The 15,272-nt window shown below is 40.7% G+C and overlaps 1 protein-coding gene across 2 annotated transcripts in view; it reads right to left on the reverse strand.

Moving 5' to 3' along the window:
- LOC143036367 (uncharacterized) overlaps positions 1–10,297 on the reverse strand; it is a 27,087-nt gene extending 16,790 nt beyond the window's left edge. For both annotated transcript variants that reach the window (XM_076203619.1, XM_076203618.1), the window contains exons 1-3: positions 10,141–10,297; positions 2,646–2,743; positions 2,166–2,294 (exon numbers count right to left, since the gene is read on the reverse strand). In XM_076203619.1, the coding sequence (XP_076059734.1) occupies positions 2,166–2,294; positions 2,646–2,732 (216 nt within the window). In that variant the 5' untranslated portion in view covers positions 2,733–2,743; positions 10,141–10,297. The remainder of the gene's footprint in view (positions 1–2,165; positions 2,295–2,645; positions 2,744–10,140) is intronic.
- Positions 10,298–15,272: the final 4,975 nt, after the last annotated feature.

Raw genomic sequence — 15,272 nt, forward strand, 5'->3', positions numbered from 1 at the left:
TTTTTAGGGAAAACAGATTCATGTGTTTTAGTCAATTTTTGTATGATTTGTTTTTGATATTTGGAATCAGTTTTGTGGCTCGCTGTTGTACTTTTTCCAGTCTGTCAATGTCTTTAATGAGATTCGGTGACCATACGGAAACAGCATATTCCAAATGTGGACGAACTAACGATTTATATAGCTTGTTAATAAGTGATGGACTTTTGAAATCAAAAGATCGCGCAATCAGTCCCAGAATCTTATTTGCTTTCTCAGAGGCTGAAATACACTGTTTGGATGATTTGAGGTCGTTACTGATAATTACGCTGAGATCTTTTTCACGATCCACTTTTGTTAACGAATTTCCAAATAGCTTGTAATCGTACTTGCTGTTATTTTTACCTATGTGCAAGGGAGTGGCAAGGGAGCTGGGAGATAGGGTTGATGAAAGAATATTGGGATGGTTTGGACACATGAAAAGAATGAGTGAAGAAAGACTAGTAAAGGAGGTATGGAAGGCAGATGTGGAGGGAGTGAACATGAGGGGACGTCCTAGGATGAGATGGATGGATGGGGTGAAGGGGGCTTTGGTGAAGAGGGGAATGTCCGTTGAGGAAGGACGGGAGAGGACAGAAGACAGGGGTGAATGGAGAATGGTTGTATATGGAAAATGTTGTGATGCATGAAGTGGATTGGACGGGGGAATGGGGGGGTGAGATAGTATGTGTGAGCAAAAATTTTGACGCAGCCCAAAGGGATTTCTCCCCGTCCTCTCCTTTATGTAGGGGGGGACGGAGAGGGGGGGTCGCCGATTTTATGAAGCGGCCTTGCTGTGGATGTGCTGTGTCCTGCGACACTGCTTCTGACACAGGGCAGTGGACAGGGTGCAGGGATGACCCGTCATTCAGGAGGTGCTAAGATGGGAGGGAGGGTGGAGGGGCGTGGAGTGTTTTCGGGGATGGAAAGGGTGGGAATGATTTATGCCTTGTCCTTTTTGGCTACCTCCCTAGTAAGGGGGGAAAGAGCCTTGGTATATGTATGTATGTATGTACATTATAATTTTGTTTTTTTATTTATACCTTGCTCTATATTATTATTTGGTCCTTCATTGACATTCAATGCCTCATTAATATTTCTCCCATCAAAATTAACATTTCCCCCATCACGGACATCTGGTCAATCACAGTCATCCGATCTCTTTTGTACATTTTTTCCCCCTACGTCACCGTGATTCACGCCGGCCTCCCGTCGTTCGTTGACATTATGTCCGGCATCCCTTCCTAAAATTATATTTTGTCCTCCAGTGACATTATATCCTACCGTGACATTTTCTCCTCCATTATCATTACATCCTATCATGATATTTTGTCCTTCACTATCATTACTTCCTATCGTGATCTTTTGTCCCCCACTGTCATTACATTCCATTGCGACATTTTGTCCTGTGACACTACATCCTAATGTAACATTTCGTCCTCTACCGACATTATATCCTAAAATTATATTTTGTCCTATACTGGCACATTGTTCTACATTAATGCTATACTCTACACTGATATTTTGGCCTGTATTTACATTCTGTCCAGTATCCCATCCTAAAATTATATTTTGTCCTCCACTGACATATCCTACCGTGACATTTTCTCCTCCATTATCATTACATCCTATTGTGATATTTTGTTCACTATCATTACTTCCCTGACTTTGGTACAACCTCCACAATACATCCCAACTGATCATACTTTTCATCCAGTGGATTCTCAATTTCCTCAGTCTCTTTCTAAAAAGATTAAAAAAATATATATATATAATAGAAACAGGAATGAAAATTACTGATAAGATGGGATATGAATTATACATACAAATACATACCAAGGCTTTTTCCCCCTTACAAGGGAGGTAGCCAAAAAGAAAAAGGCATAAAACCATTCCCACCCATTCCATCCCTAAATACACTTCATCCCCCTCCACCCTCCCTCTTAGCACCTCCTTGATGACGGGTCATCCCTGCACCTTGTCCACTGCCCTGGGTCAGAAGCAGTGTCGCAAGACACAGCACATCCACAGAAAGGCTGCTTCACTAAATCGGTGACCCCCCTCTCCATCCCCCCATATGAATTATAACAAGAAATTTCAACACTTGCCTTGATCTTTTGAATACTAAGGGTAAGTTCTATGTCACTTACATTCACCAACAGTTCCTTCTTCTGTTGAACAATTTCGAGGGTGTCAATGATTGGCGGAGCTTTGCGTCCACAATCTTGGGGAACATTGGTATAGTAAAGAGAAGAGAGGTCTTTTAGCTCTTGCTGTCCCTGTAAATCATTTTGTTTTTAGAGCCGACTCTTAAAATTTCAGTATAAAGTATAATAATGTATAGATTCCATTATACATACATGTACTGGTATATGTATGTATTACTTGCAAACTGAGGTGGCTAGGTTTGCCCTCATAAACACATACACACATACACCATAATGGGGATTGGGCTCAGTGAAGGCATAACTGCCCTTTGAGAAAGAGAGAGAGAGAGAGAGAGAGAGAGAGAGAGAGAGAGAGAGAGAGAGAGAGAGAGAGAGAGAGAGAGAGAGAGAGAGAGAGAGAGAGAGAGAGAGAGAAGAGAGAGAGAGAGAGAGAGAGAGAGAGAGAGAGAGAGAGAGACCTACCTTCTTATTTTCTATAGCTTCTTCTATGTCCAGAAGACACTTAAGGCCTTTGGCAATTTGTGACTTGCTGAGTTTGCCTAGTGACATCTTCTTTATGTCTGAAGAGACACGACACTTTGAATAATGGGAATAATAACAGGTCTAATATTTATTTCACAGATAATCTGTCAAGTACTAATATTCAAGTATCCACTTTACATACGCACATGAGTGATATTTCACTACATGGAAGAATACAATGAAAAAAGTAATTGAAAACCTGATTTGTCCCAGACAGTGATGTGGTCATCACACACAAAGTAAGATACAAAGAAAATAAATCAAAGGGTGGCAGCCCAGGTGATCTCGAAACTAAATGACAAGACATACAAGGAAAGACTGAAAATGACAAACCAAAACAAAACTGGAGATTCCCACATTGGAAGAGTGGAGAAGTGACATGATAATGATATTTAGATCAGAGTAAAACCAAGTGAAGCTGGGTTGCTGTGGATGTGCTGTGTCTTACTGCATTGTTTCTGACCCAGGGCAGTGGACGGAATACAGGGATAACTCGTCATCCATGAGGAGCCAAGACGAGAGGGTGGTGGGTGGAAGTGGGTAATTCCCTTTTGATTTAGCTACCTCCCTCTTTTCTTGACATCCTCAGGATGACGGGTCGTCCCTGAATCCTGTCCACTGCCCTGGGTCAGAAGCAGGGTTTTGATAATAGGCAGGAGGGAGATCATTCTCTCTGCCATTCATTTTAAAGGACCACCACTAGCAGGTCCCCAAGGCTGATCCTTAACCCTTTCACAGCATGATTAAATATCATAGTCATTCCTGTAATGATGTTGATTATCCACCAAAAAATAGAATTAATATTTTCTGTTTCAGCAATATTTTCATTATCTCCTACAGGTAATGTTTTCATATTCACCACTAAAAAGAGATACGAGCCGGAATTCCAACTTGGGTGTGCAAGGGGTTGCTTGTATATTTGCGAGTTTGTGTATTTGTGCGTATTTACCTTGTGTGTATTTGTGTATTTGCTTGTGTGTGTTTGCATGTATGTTTGTGTGTACTGGTGTGTTTGTGTGTTGGTGTGTGTGTATTTTACCTAGTTGTATTATGCAGGAAGGGGAGCTACGCCCGTAGTGATCCGTCTTTGTATCTCACAGCATCTGTCTAGTTTGTTCTTAAAAAATCTTGTATGGTGTTTGCACACACTATTGTTTCGTCCAATTTGTTCCAGACATCCACCACCTTGTGTGTATTTTTTTTTATCTATTCTATAACTATTCTTTTTGAGTTTCCTTTCTTGTCCCCTTGTTTTTCTTTTATCACACTTTAATAAGTCTTCATGATTCTGTAAATGGCCAATAGATCGCTTCTTTCTCTTCTATGTTCCAGGGGTGGTAGTTCCAGTTTAGACCATCTTTGTTCGTATGTCAATTTTGAAAGTGTTGGAGCCATCTTTGTCGTTGCTCTTTGGATTTTTTTTTTCTATTTTCCTTATATTCTTTTTTGTACTGGGTGTCCATGTGTCGCAGCGTACTCCAATCTTGGTCTTATCAGTGTGACTAGTATTTTTTTTTCTACCATCACTTCATCCAAGTTATTAAAAGCCACCTTTATTGATCTTAGCAAATTGTAGATTTCTCCGACTATTTTGTTTAAATGCTTGTCTGGGGACATGTCTTTGCTGATAATAACTCTTTCGGAACTAACTTTACATCCTTTGTACCGATTTTGTATTCTCCTGATATTCTTTTTTTTTCCAAATTCCATTATACTACATTTCTTAGTGCTGAAGTTCGCTTCCCTCTTCTGACTCCATTCCCATAACTTGACCAGGTCTCTCTGTAGCGATTCAGTCTTTTTCAGTACTTTTAGTAGTTTTTCGTCGTCTGCAAAGAATTTCATGTAACATTCTTCACCTTCATCCATGTCATTTATATATATATATATATATATATATATATATATATATGTATATATATGTATATATATATATGTATGTATATATATATATATATATATACAAATATATATATATATATATATATAAAATCACGAAGAACCCACAGTCGGAATAAAAGGAAACTTTAGAAGAAAGTGTAACTTTCTATATTTCGACTAATAGCTATAGCCCTCATCAGGAAAGTACTTTCCTGAAGAGGGCTATAGCTATAAGCCAAAATATAGAAGTCACACTTTCTTCTAAAGTTTCCTTTTATTCTGACTGTGAGTTCTTCGTGATTATACAGTATTTACAAATGTGCTACAACATTTTGTCTAAGTGATATATATATATATATATATATATATATATATATATATGTGTGTGTATATATGTATATATATACACATATATTTAGGAAACATTATCGGTGGACCCTGTGGGACTCCACTTATCATCTCTTCCCAGGTCGAGTTTCTATCTCTGAGTACCACTATCATTTTTCTCCCATGCAAGAAATCTTCCATCCATTCCAGTAATTGTCCTTGTACACCTATTCTTTCGATTCTTCTTAATAGTTTTGTGTGTGTGTGTGTGCAATTCTATATTAGATCACGTGTTATACTCGTGATCTACAGTTATTTCCCTCGCGAAAGAGCTCAAAGCTCATATATGACCGATCCCTGGGTAATGCTGTGACCGTAATTACACGCACACCAAACTCCCCGCCCACGAGGGTTGGAGTAACGACTCTCAATGCAGCGATACAGAATTTTTAAGTCCTGGCCGGGATTCGAACCCGGACCGCTGTACTGGCGATCGGAAACTAACCGCAGCGCCATCCAGTGTGTGTGTGTGTGTTCACAGCATTACCCAGTGCACGGGCCACATGCAAGCTCTGAGCTCTCATGCGGGATGGTATTGGCTGTCAATCAAAGGCAGTGGTAGTGAAACCCATGTACTTTTCTCCCTTCAAACAACCTTACTAAACTGGAAGAAGCCACCGTGAGGACGTAGATAGAGACTGCATCGTTCCCTATGGGTTAGACCGGTGGTCCTGCAGTAACCCCCACAAGGACGGGGTTGGGTGAGGGAGTGAGAAAGTGTAGATGTGATTCTAATAAACGCATGAAGCCGCGAGTGAATCTTCCCTAGCAAGGAAAACATGTTCCAATAATAATTCATCCTGACAAAATTCCCTCGTACTGTCAGTCTGCATAAAGTTACAAGTTGCTTGGTTTTCAGTGTGCGTGTGAACTGTTAAAACCAAAGTCCACAATGAGAGAGAGAGTGGATAGGAAAAGTGGATAACGTAAGTTTAACAGGAGGATATAGTGTGGGTGGATGGATGGGGTTGGGGAAACTCGGATGCATGTGGAAGAGCGAGAGATGGATTAATTATGAATGGATGACGCGGTTCGAAGTGACGTTCTTCTCATCCGCTTCATAATATTGACTATTTTGAATGGGTGGGCTACGGGTGATTTCGGCCCAGGGTTTTTCTGGGCCGAAATCGCCGGTGATATATTAATCTTTTAAAAATATATTTTCTTTCAATAATAGATAGATAATAATAGCAGTCCTCCGAATGTTTATCATTGTTTATTTATCATTGAAAGAAAATATAAAGAGAATGTTAAAAACTACTTATATATCATTTCAAGTAACAATATTTTTTGCACATACTGTGTGAAAACGAAATAAAATTTATAAAACAAATAATTTAAATTTAAATTATACAACTTTCATGTGTGGACTAAGGTAAATAGTGTAATTAGTGCCCAAAAAAGTTGCCTAACATTGATAACATGATATAACAAGGAGTCTAGGGTTGTTCAAAAAACTAATTCTGGCGTTAGTTTATCTTGATGTTAAATGCCATGGTAACGCTCTGTATTACCATGATGTTTAATGTCAAGATATATTTAACGCCAAGATAGTGCAATTTTTTTTTAACAACCCAGCCCAGAAGTTCAACATCATTAGTGAACATGCAGGAGAGAAGTGCATCGAATGTAGAATGTTTCAGCCACAGATGTTGCGGCCAGAACTCTGCAGGGTAGGACGTTTCGGCCAGTCCTCCAAATGTTGCTATTATTATTTACTTATTATTGAAAAAATATATATTATTAAAAGAATTAGAAAAATACTTAAATATCATATCAAGTACGAGTAACAATATTTTTGCACATACATACATACATATACCAAGGCTTTTCCCCCATTACAAGGGATATAGCCAAAAAGGAAAAGGCATAAAATAATTCCCACCCATTCCAACCCTGAATACGTTCCACCCTCCCTCTTATCTTAGCACCTCCTGGATGACGGGTCATCCCTGCACCTTGCCCACTGCCCTGGGTCAGAAACAGTGTCGCAAGACACAGCACATCCACAGCAAGGCCGCTTCATTAAATCGGCTACTCCCCCTATCCGTCCCCCCCATGCATAAAAAGAGAAGACGGGGAGAAATCCCTTTGGGCTGCGTCAAATTTTGCTCACACATATTACCTCACCCCCAACCCCCCGCCCATTCCACCTTATGCATCATAACATCATCCATATACAACCATTCTCCATTCACCCCTGTCTTCTGTCCTCTCCCGTCCTCCCTCAACAGACATTCCCCACTTCCCCAAAGCCCCCTACACCCCATCCATCCACCTCATTCTAGGACGTCCCCTCATGTTCACTTCTTCCACATCTGCCTTCCATACCTCTTTTACTAGTCTTTCTTCACTCATTCTTTCTATGTGTCCAAACCATCCTAATACTCTTTCATCAACCCTATCTCCCAACTCCCTTTCCATCCCTGTTCTACTTCTCACCTCCTCATTTCTCACTCTATCTAGCCTAGTAACCCCCATCATACTTCTCAGACACCTCATCTCAAACACATTAAAACTCCTTCTCTCTTCCTCTCTTATGTTCCATGTTTCTACCCCATACAGTGCTGTTGGCACAATCACTCATTCATACAGTCTCCTCTTAGCATCCATTCCCAAATGTCTATTCCTCATTACACTCTTCAATCTACCAAGCCATTTACTTGCTTCTCTCAATCTACATTCTACCTTCACCTTCACTCCACCTTTTCCTGACACATTTGCACCCAAGTATCTAAAACTATCCACTTCCTTCATTCGCTCTCCCTTAATGCTCACTTCCAGTCTACTGCCACCAAGCCTTCAAGCTTAAGGGGACTCCCCACCCAATTTTTTTTTTCTGGAGGATCTTGCTGATTTTTTCTGTGTGATATCTAGGTCTGAGTAAACCTTCACAGCTTGAGTTTTATTCAGATCTGACCAGTAGTTTTTTATTTTTTTTAAATAAAAAACGTAAAAAATACCATATTTTTGGGCTTCTTTCAAATCCTATCTCCTCTTACAATTGTTATTCGATGTCTTTCATTTTACAGCAAAAGAATCTTCTATATATATAGAAAAACAAAATAGATTTTTTTTTAATATCTTTGTTTAACGCCGAGGAAAAAAAAATCATCGAAAAAAAACGCAAAATTTTGACTGACACGTTATTAAAAAATTCTATTTAACATATGCGAAAAAACTCTCTATTTCATTTTTTGTCATTTATCTAGCTATTAATAGAGACCTTATATGCAAAAATTGGTTGGAAATTGAGGGAGGAGATAGACTTTGTGTATCAAAAACTTACATTTTTCAGAAACGAGTGTTTATTTTTTATTTTTTTCCTTAGTTTGACTAAATTTTACATTGGACCTCCTAAGGCCCATTGAAAACAGGTTCCATTGTATTATCATGATGATTTTGCATCTTTCAAGTAACTCAGGCACTTTGTACCCTCCTACAGTGTAGGATATTATTCACTCAAAGTGAGGGTCTCATAAGCCGCCACCTCACTCTTTGTCGCAAAGTTTGAGTTCTTGGTCTAGAATGACCCAGCAAGGTAGCCTGATTGCTGGGATTCAGCTCTCTTTTCTTGGGTTTCCTTTCTGGTGTTGGAACAGGCTCTTGCTGCATCAGGGATATCACTGCGAGGTTTGAGACTCTAAACCCAAGGTGTTGCAACAAGGAGGCATCCTTGTAGCCACTTGTTAGCAAACAGTTGTTTGCGTAGAGACAATGTGTCTGATATAGGTGTAGAGGACAGAGGATTAGGTGCTGAGGATGTGGATGTAGATGGCAGGGAGAGAGCTGCTGGAGGTGGTGATAACAAAGTTGATGCTGGGGTTCTTTCTTTCTCCCCTTGAGTTGCCAATGTAGACGTTCTTATCGTCTGCAAGTGTGCCTTTTGTTTGGATAGCTTAGGAAAGGCTAATATCTTCAAATATCTCTGCATGCCGGACGTAAGAGAAAACTGTATGAGTGCATCAAACGCAAGAAAATGGAGTAAGATATGGTCAAAACGTATGTAAACAATGGTCGTGCGCAGCATGTGGCTGCCGGGGGGAGGGAGGGTAGGCCCTTTAAACCCTTTAAAAATGGCGGTACGATAAAAACACTTTACCAGCATCTAGAGCAAGATCCTTACTCTGTATTTATGCAATAAAACAATTTTCTTCGATTTTTTCTTAAATCTGGGGGTGGGGGTCCCCTTAAAAGGTTATTTTCGCTGGACCGAAATCACCGGGCCGAAATCACCTTGGGCTGAAATCACCTGATCCACTCCTGTGCTGTACCTCACTGCATTGCCAATAACCCGAAAAGTGTGCCAATAGCCCGCAACCTTTATGTGTACGTATTTACATATATAAACATATAGATAATAGAACGAATAAACAAATACAGACAAACACGCACACACATACACACGTCACTACAAACAAACGCTCACTAACAGCCCTGTTCTTTGACACTCATAGGTCATCTGTTGGGTACTATACTCGATCTTTGGTGAAGTGTGCCTCACAAGCTGCCCACTTTGATTTGTTATCACGTTTAAGGCTACCACACGTAACAGCAGCATCTCCACCCGCCAACAATGACGTCAAACACTTTGCATTTCAGAATAACGCTTTCGAGTAGAAACCACCGCGCGACATTCTTCCGTCATGCAAACACTTGACTGAAATTTCATGGTGGCGACACGAACCCTGATCCCAGTCTCGATTTTGCAGGAGAGAGATTTATACAGGTAATATTTTAGGGAATTGAGACACCCTTGCAGACAAGAGTCACTTAGTATATTTCTATGATCGGAGAGTAATCCCCCATGAAACAAAACCGACAACTTTTAATTTCTACTAAAGCACCCACTTGGTACCCTCTCATGATTTCTCCTTTACTTGCTACCGACTCCATCTCTTCAGCGCAATCACTTGTTCCCAACCATACAGGTGTCGGATAACGACGATGAAATAAAATACTTTATCTTAAAAAAAAAAAGAGAAATCAGAGGGTGCAATTCCGACCAGTAACCCAAGTTTGGTTGAACATCTATAGGCCTTGCTGCCGCACGTCTCGCAATACTATACTGCGAAGCCATTAATGCTTGCAAGGCCGTCAACCGTCATGCAGTACATACAAACTAGATAAACAAAGAAAACTTACTTTTCTCTAAGCAAGGACTAACCTTTTATCAAGGGTGGGTTCGTAAGAAAGCCTGATGTCACTTCGTTACAGGTGACAGCCAATGCACTATTGCGCGAAGATTTTTCTCATGTGTCTGTCGCGTCCTAGCCGGTTCCAGCCGACGTGGTTTTTCCTGCACTCGTCTCGTCCCATCCGGTCAGTCGCATGATGCGCAGTCACTGTGGAGAATACTATGACTTCCGACAGATTTCCCATCTCTTTTAACACGAATGTTGACGGTATATGTTAATCTAGGTGACCGTCCCACCGAGTTAATACTGGGATACTCTGTGTGAACTTATATACAACTTTCAACACTACAAAACTACGTACCTGTGAACAGCAGGGAACGCATCGAACCCTGAAACGTATAATGGCATCACAAAGCATCATGTATCTTTATAAATATGTACTTATTTCCATTATTCATATTGGTTTGAATATTTCAATGAACTAAATTTATGACTTACCGTGGCCTTGGGGCCACTTGGAAATCTTCTTCATCTTTGTTCTGGTTATGACGGTGATGTGCGCAACGAATTTCGGGCGTGGCATGGAGGGTGAGTATGGGAATGGGAAAGGATAAAGGTATGCTGAGGGGAATGGCTCTCTCACAGAATCCCCTCACTGGTAGGCACACTTCGTCGTATATGCACTTCACATGATATATATAAGGTCTGTGATTGGGGTGAATTCATATCATCCCCTAGTCACGAATCACTAACAGGTCGATTGCATTTCTTGTCTCGGACTTGTCTTGTCCTCAACTAGTACTCAACTTGAACTCAACCACGCAACTCCCTTGTATGGGCGCGAGAGGGGCCTCTCTTGGTCCCGAACGCCTAGTGACCTTTGACCTCTCGTTGTCAAAGGTCTGTGGGAAGTACAACTTCACCTTAACTGAAGTGAAAATGTTGCACGATACATACGTAATCCCCATGCATGGGAACTATAGATGGGTAATGCACCAGAACCAATACTCAAGACGGAGAAGACACCAAGTGGTAAGTAAAATGATTAATAATGAAAATGACATATCGGTAACTCGACATTCCTGAGAGGGGTTAGAACAACCGGCTTGTGGTAACTAAGGGGTGTCGAGTCCTTACATAATGCTTTATATAATGTTTTCGTATATAGAAACAAAAATGATAGGCCACTCTATCTAAATGGAAAAAGTAAGACTGTATAATTTGTTATGCATGTTTTCATATACTAAGTTTCTAGAATACAAATTTCATACAGCTTGATATGCTTAATTGCTGTATTTCAATCTTAATCCTAATTCTACAGCTATCAATTCACTAAATTAACTGAGGCCGTAACCACAGATGTCTATATTAATATGTAATAATAGTCTATTTACTCTAAAAAGTGCCTCTGTCGGGATTTATTCCCGACAGTTACCTAAATGAAAAAGGACAAGGTATCAGTCCTTTGGCTTAAATTGTTGTGGTGTGTCGTCATAAGTCAAAATCACAAGTGAGTACAGTTAAGAACCCATCAGTATCCTCTGGGGGCTGGCACTTGAAGGAGGCGTCCCAGCCGACGTGGTTGGTATCCTTTGCACCCGAGTTAAGTTTACATAAAGTGTTTTATTGTGATTATACAGTATTCACACATACAGATTTTCTGACGGTAGAATTGTGTACATCCACGCACATTAAAAGACCCAAACCTTAGGGTGCTGATCGGAAAACGCCCAGACTCTCTTATGCTTTTACTTTTTCTTTTAGGAATGTCCCCTGTGGGGCTACAAGGAGAAGGACGCCTAGTCCCAATCCCCGTCCCTTTCTTCTCGTCTCTTACGATCCAAGTGGAAATACTTGGTGTCAGTATTCTTTTCCCCCACCACAGGGAATTCCCCTTCCACAGAAAAAGAATACTCAGAGAAATGGTACAGGATAGCAACAAGGGGTTGGGGGACAGCATAACGGAGGGACAGTCGTAGTATAAAAGTGTCATCATTTCTCTATGAACAGTTTTCCTCTATCATAGACAAAATGATGTGTGGCTCTGGTCCGTAGGGACGCCCCTAAAGTATCAACTGCATGCTACTTTGCCACAATAACAAGCAGTCAATACCCCAGACGGGGTATATACATAAATAAAAAAATAATAATAAATAAATAAAATAAATAATAATAAAAAATATATAGTCTTACTGCAACCCAATAGCCAGTATGGCTACCATTAATAATTAACACTACCTTTACTTAGATATTACATATCTGTCATTTCTACATTGGGCATTCTCCAAAAGTTGAGTATATGTAACATAAAACTAAGTTGAAAGGGAAGGGTGAGTGTAAGTTTGGGAGTGTAAGTGGGAGGTTATCAGGAGTGAAGAGAGGGCGAGGGAGGGAAGGGGTGGCTATTCTAGTAAGTGAAGATATAGGTAAATGGGTAGTGGAGTGGAAGAAGGTTTCCTCAAGGATAATGTGGATGAAGGTGAAACTGGGAAAGGAGATGTGGGTCTTTGTAAGTGCATATGGACCTGGCAGTGAGAAGAGTGTAGAAGAAAGGGAAGCCTTTTGGATAGATTTAAATGAGTGCATAGAGGATTTAGGGAGAAATGTCAATGTAATAGTACTGGGAGACCTTAATGCTAGGGTAGGAAATTATCCAATTGATGGAGTGGTTGGGAAATGTGGAGTTCCAGGGAAGAATCGTAGTGGAGAGTTGATGGTGGAAATGTGTCTAGAAAGAGAGTTGATGATAGCAAATACAGTGTTTCGGAAGAAAGTCAAGCATAAGTACACATGGGAGAGGGTGGTGGAGGGAAGGGTGGTAGATAGAGCGTTGATGGATTATGTAGTGATTAATAGGACTAGTTAAGGATGTACATGTGCTAAGGGGAGAGGGTGGGGGAATATCAGATCATTTTTTGATAGAAGGTAAGTTGAGAGTGGAGGATAGATGGAGAAAGAGGAAAGGGACAAAAGGTAGGGAGGTGCTTAGAGTGAACTCTTTAAATGAAAAGGAAAAGGAGAAGGAGTACAAGAAGAAGCTGAAGGAGGAGTGGGAGGGAGTGAAGGATAGAGTAGAGGTAGGTGTGGAGGAGGAATGGGGATGGTTCAAGGAGGGAGTCACAAAGTGTGCAAAGATGGTGTGTGGAACAAGAAGGACAGGAGGAAATAGAAGGAAGGGTAGTGAATGATGGGATGAGGAAACAAAGAAGGTTGTAGAAGAGAAGAAGCGAGCTTTCACAGATTGGTTACAATATAGAACGAGGGAGTCATATGAGAGGTACAAAGAAAAGAAAAGAGAAGTAAAGCAAAAGGTAAAGGAGGCAAAGAGGAGAGCAGATGTGAAATGGGGTAAGAGTATGACAGAAAATTTTGAAAGTAATAAAAAGATGTTTTGGAAAGAAATTAAGAGAGGAAGAGGAGGCGAATCAAGTAGAGAAGAAAAGGTGCAGATGGAGAGTTGATAATGGAAGAGAAGGCAGTAAGGGGAAGATGGACAGAATATTTTAGGGAGCTGCTAAATGTGAAGGAGGATGGGGAGGGAAAGATAGCTGCAGTGGGAAATGCTAAGAAAATGAGAGTGATTAGTGAGGGAAATGGAGGAGAAATAAAGAAGGATGAAGTGAAGGCAGTTGTTAAGATGATGAAAGCTGGTAAGGCACCTGGTCTAGATGGATGCCATGCAGAATGTCTAAACAAAAGGAGGTACAGTGATGGTGGACTGGCTGGTGAGGTTATTTAATGTTTGCTGGAGAGAGGGTAGAGTGCCGGAGGAATGGAGGAGTGCCTGTATAGTTCCACTTTACAAGGGGAAAGGGGACAAGTATGAATGTAGTAGTTTCAGAGGGATTAGCTTGTTAAGTGTAGTCCTGTATAGTTCCACTTTACAAGGGGAAAGGGGACAAGTATGAAGGTAGTAGTTTCAGAGGGATTAGCTTGTTAAGTGTAGTTGGGAAGGCTTATGGGAGGATCTTGATTGAGAAGATTAGGAGAGGAAGAGAGGGAGTAATTGGTGAGGAACAGTGTGGATTTAGGACAGGTAGAGGTTGTGTAGATCAGATCTTTGTGGTAAGACAGATATGTGAGAAAGCTATAGGAAAAGGTAAGGATGCTTTTTGGGATTTTATGGATCTGGAAAAGGCTTACGATAGGGTAGATAGAGAGGCACTGTGGGAGGTTATATATACGGGATAGGAGGAAAGCTACTGGGAGCTGTCAAGAGTTTTTATGAGAGTAGTAGAGCTTGTGTCAGATGGATTGGAGATAATTAAAGAAAATGGAGAAAAGTGGGAGGTGAGCCAGCCGTTGTTTGCGGACGACACTGCGCTTGTGGCAGGATCGGAGGAGGGATTGAGGAAGTTGGTGACAGAGTTTGGGAGAGTAAGTGATAGAAGAAAGCTAAAGATAAATGTGGGTAAAAGTAAGGTGATGAGATGTACAAGGGGTGAAAGTGGCAGTAGACTGGAAGTGAGCATTAAGGGAGAGCGACTGGAGGAAGTGGAATCTCTTATTATAATAATAAGATATTCCAGTTATATTTGTTTATGCATATGGTGTTTATACCTAATAATCTGGCACCTGGTCCCACCATAATAAAGATTTATTAGGTATTACATGCTCGAAGGCAAGGGTATCATGATGCGCCACATCACTCATTGTAGCCAGGTTTGATTAGAACGCCCCAGGCTGATATTGTTTGCTTGGGCTGCCTGGTCTTTTCTTTTTCTGACGTCTCTTCCTCTTTCTAGGTGTTAGTCTTCTTTCCTCCTTTCGTTTCAGTACTTTTTCCATTGCATGGTTCGGTCCAAACATACTTGTGAGAAGATGATATTTCTCGTAACCAAAGTTGTGGTCTAGGATGGTCACTTGGCTGGCAAACTTCACCCTAAAATATCCTGCATGCTTTATTTTCAAACACTTCTGCCACACTTTAGAATGCAGTGATTCGTTAGGGTTTTATGCATACTCCTCCTTTACTCATGCGTCACGGACATTTAATAGACATTTAAAGGGCTGCTCGCTAGGCCCTTTAAAATTGCGGTAGAGAAAAAAGAACTTCACCATTCGATATTAGAGGGATACTAGGTGTTGCCTGGCTGTAGAACAGAAAACCGATATTTTTCACACGCATCTACAAAAATTAAGGCGGATCTCCCCCTTAATA

This window comes from Oratosquilla oratoria, chromosome 20 (assembly GCF_046742065.1).
Source record: "Oratosquilla oratoria isolate Oo_2021 chromosome 20, ASM4674206v1, whole genome shotgun sequence".
Classification (NCBI taxonomy): domain Eukaryota; kingdom Metazoa; phylum Arthropoda; class Malacostraca; order Stomatopoda; family Squillidae; genus Oratosquilla; species Oratosquilla oratoria.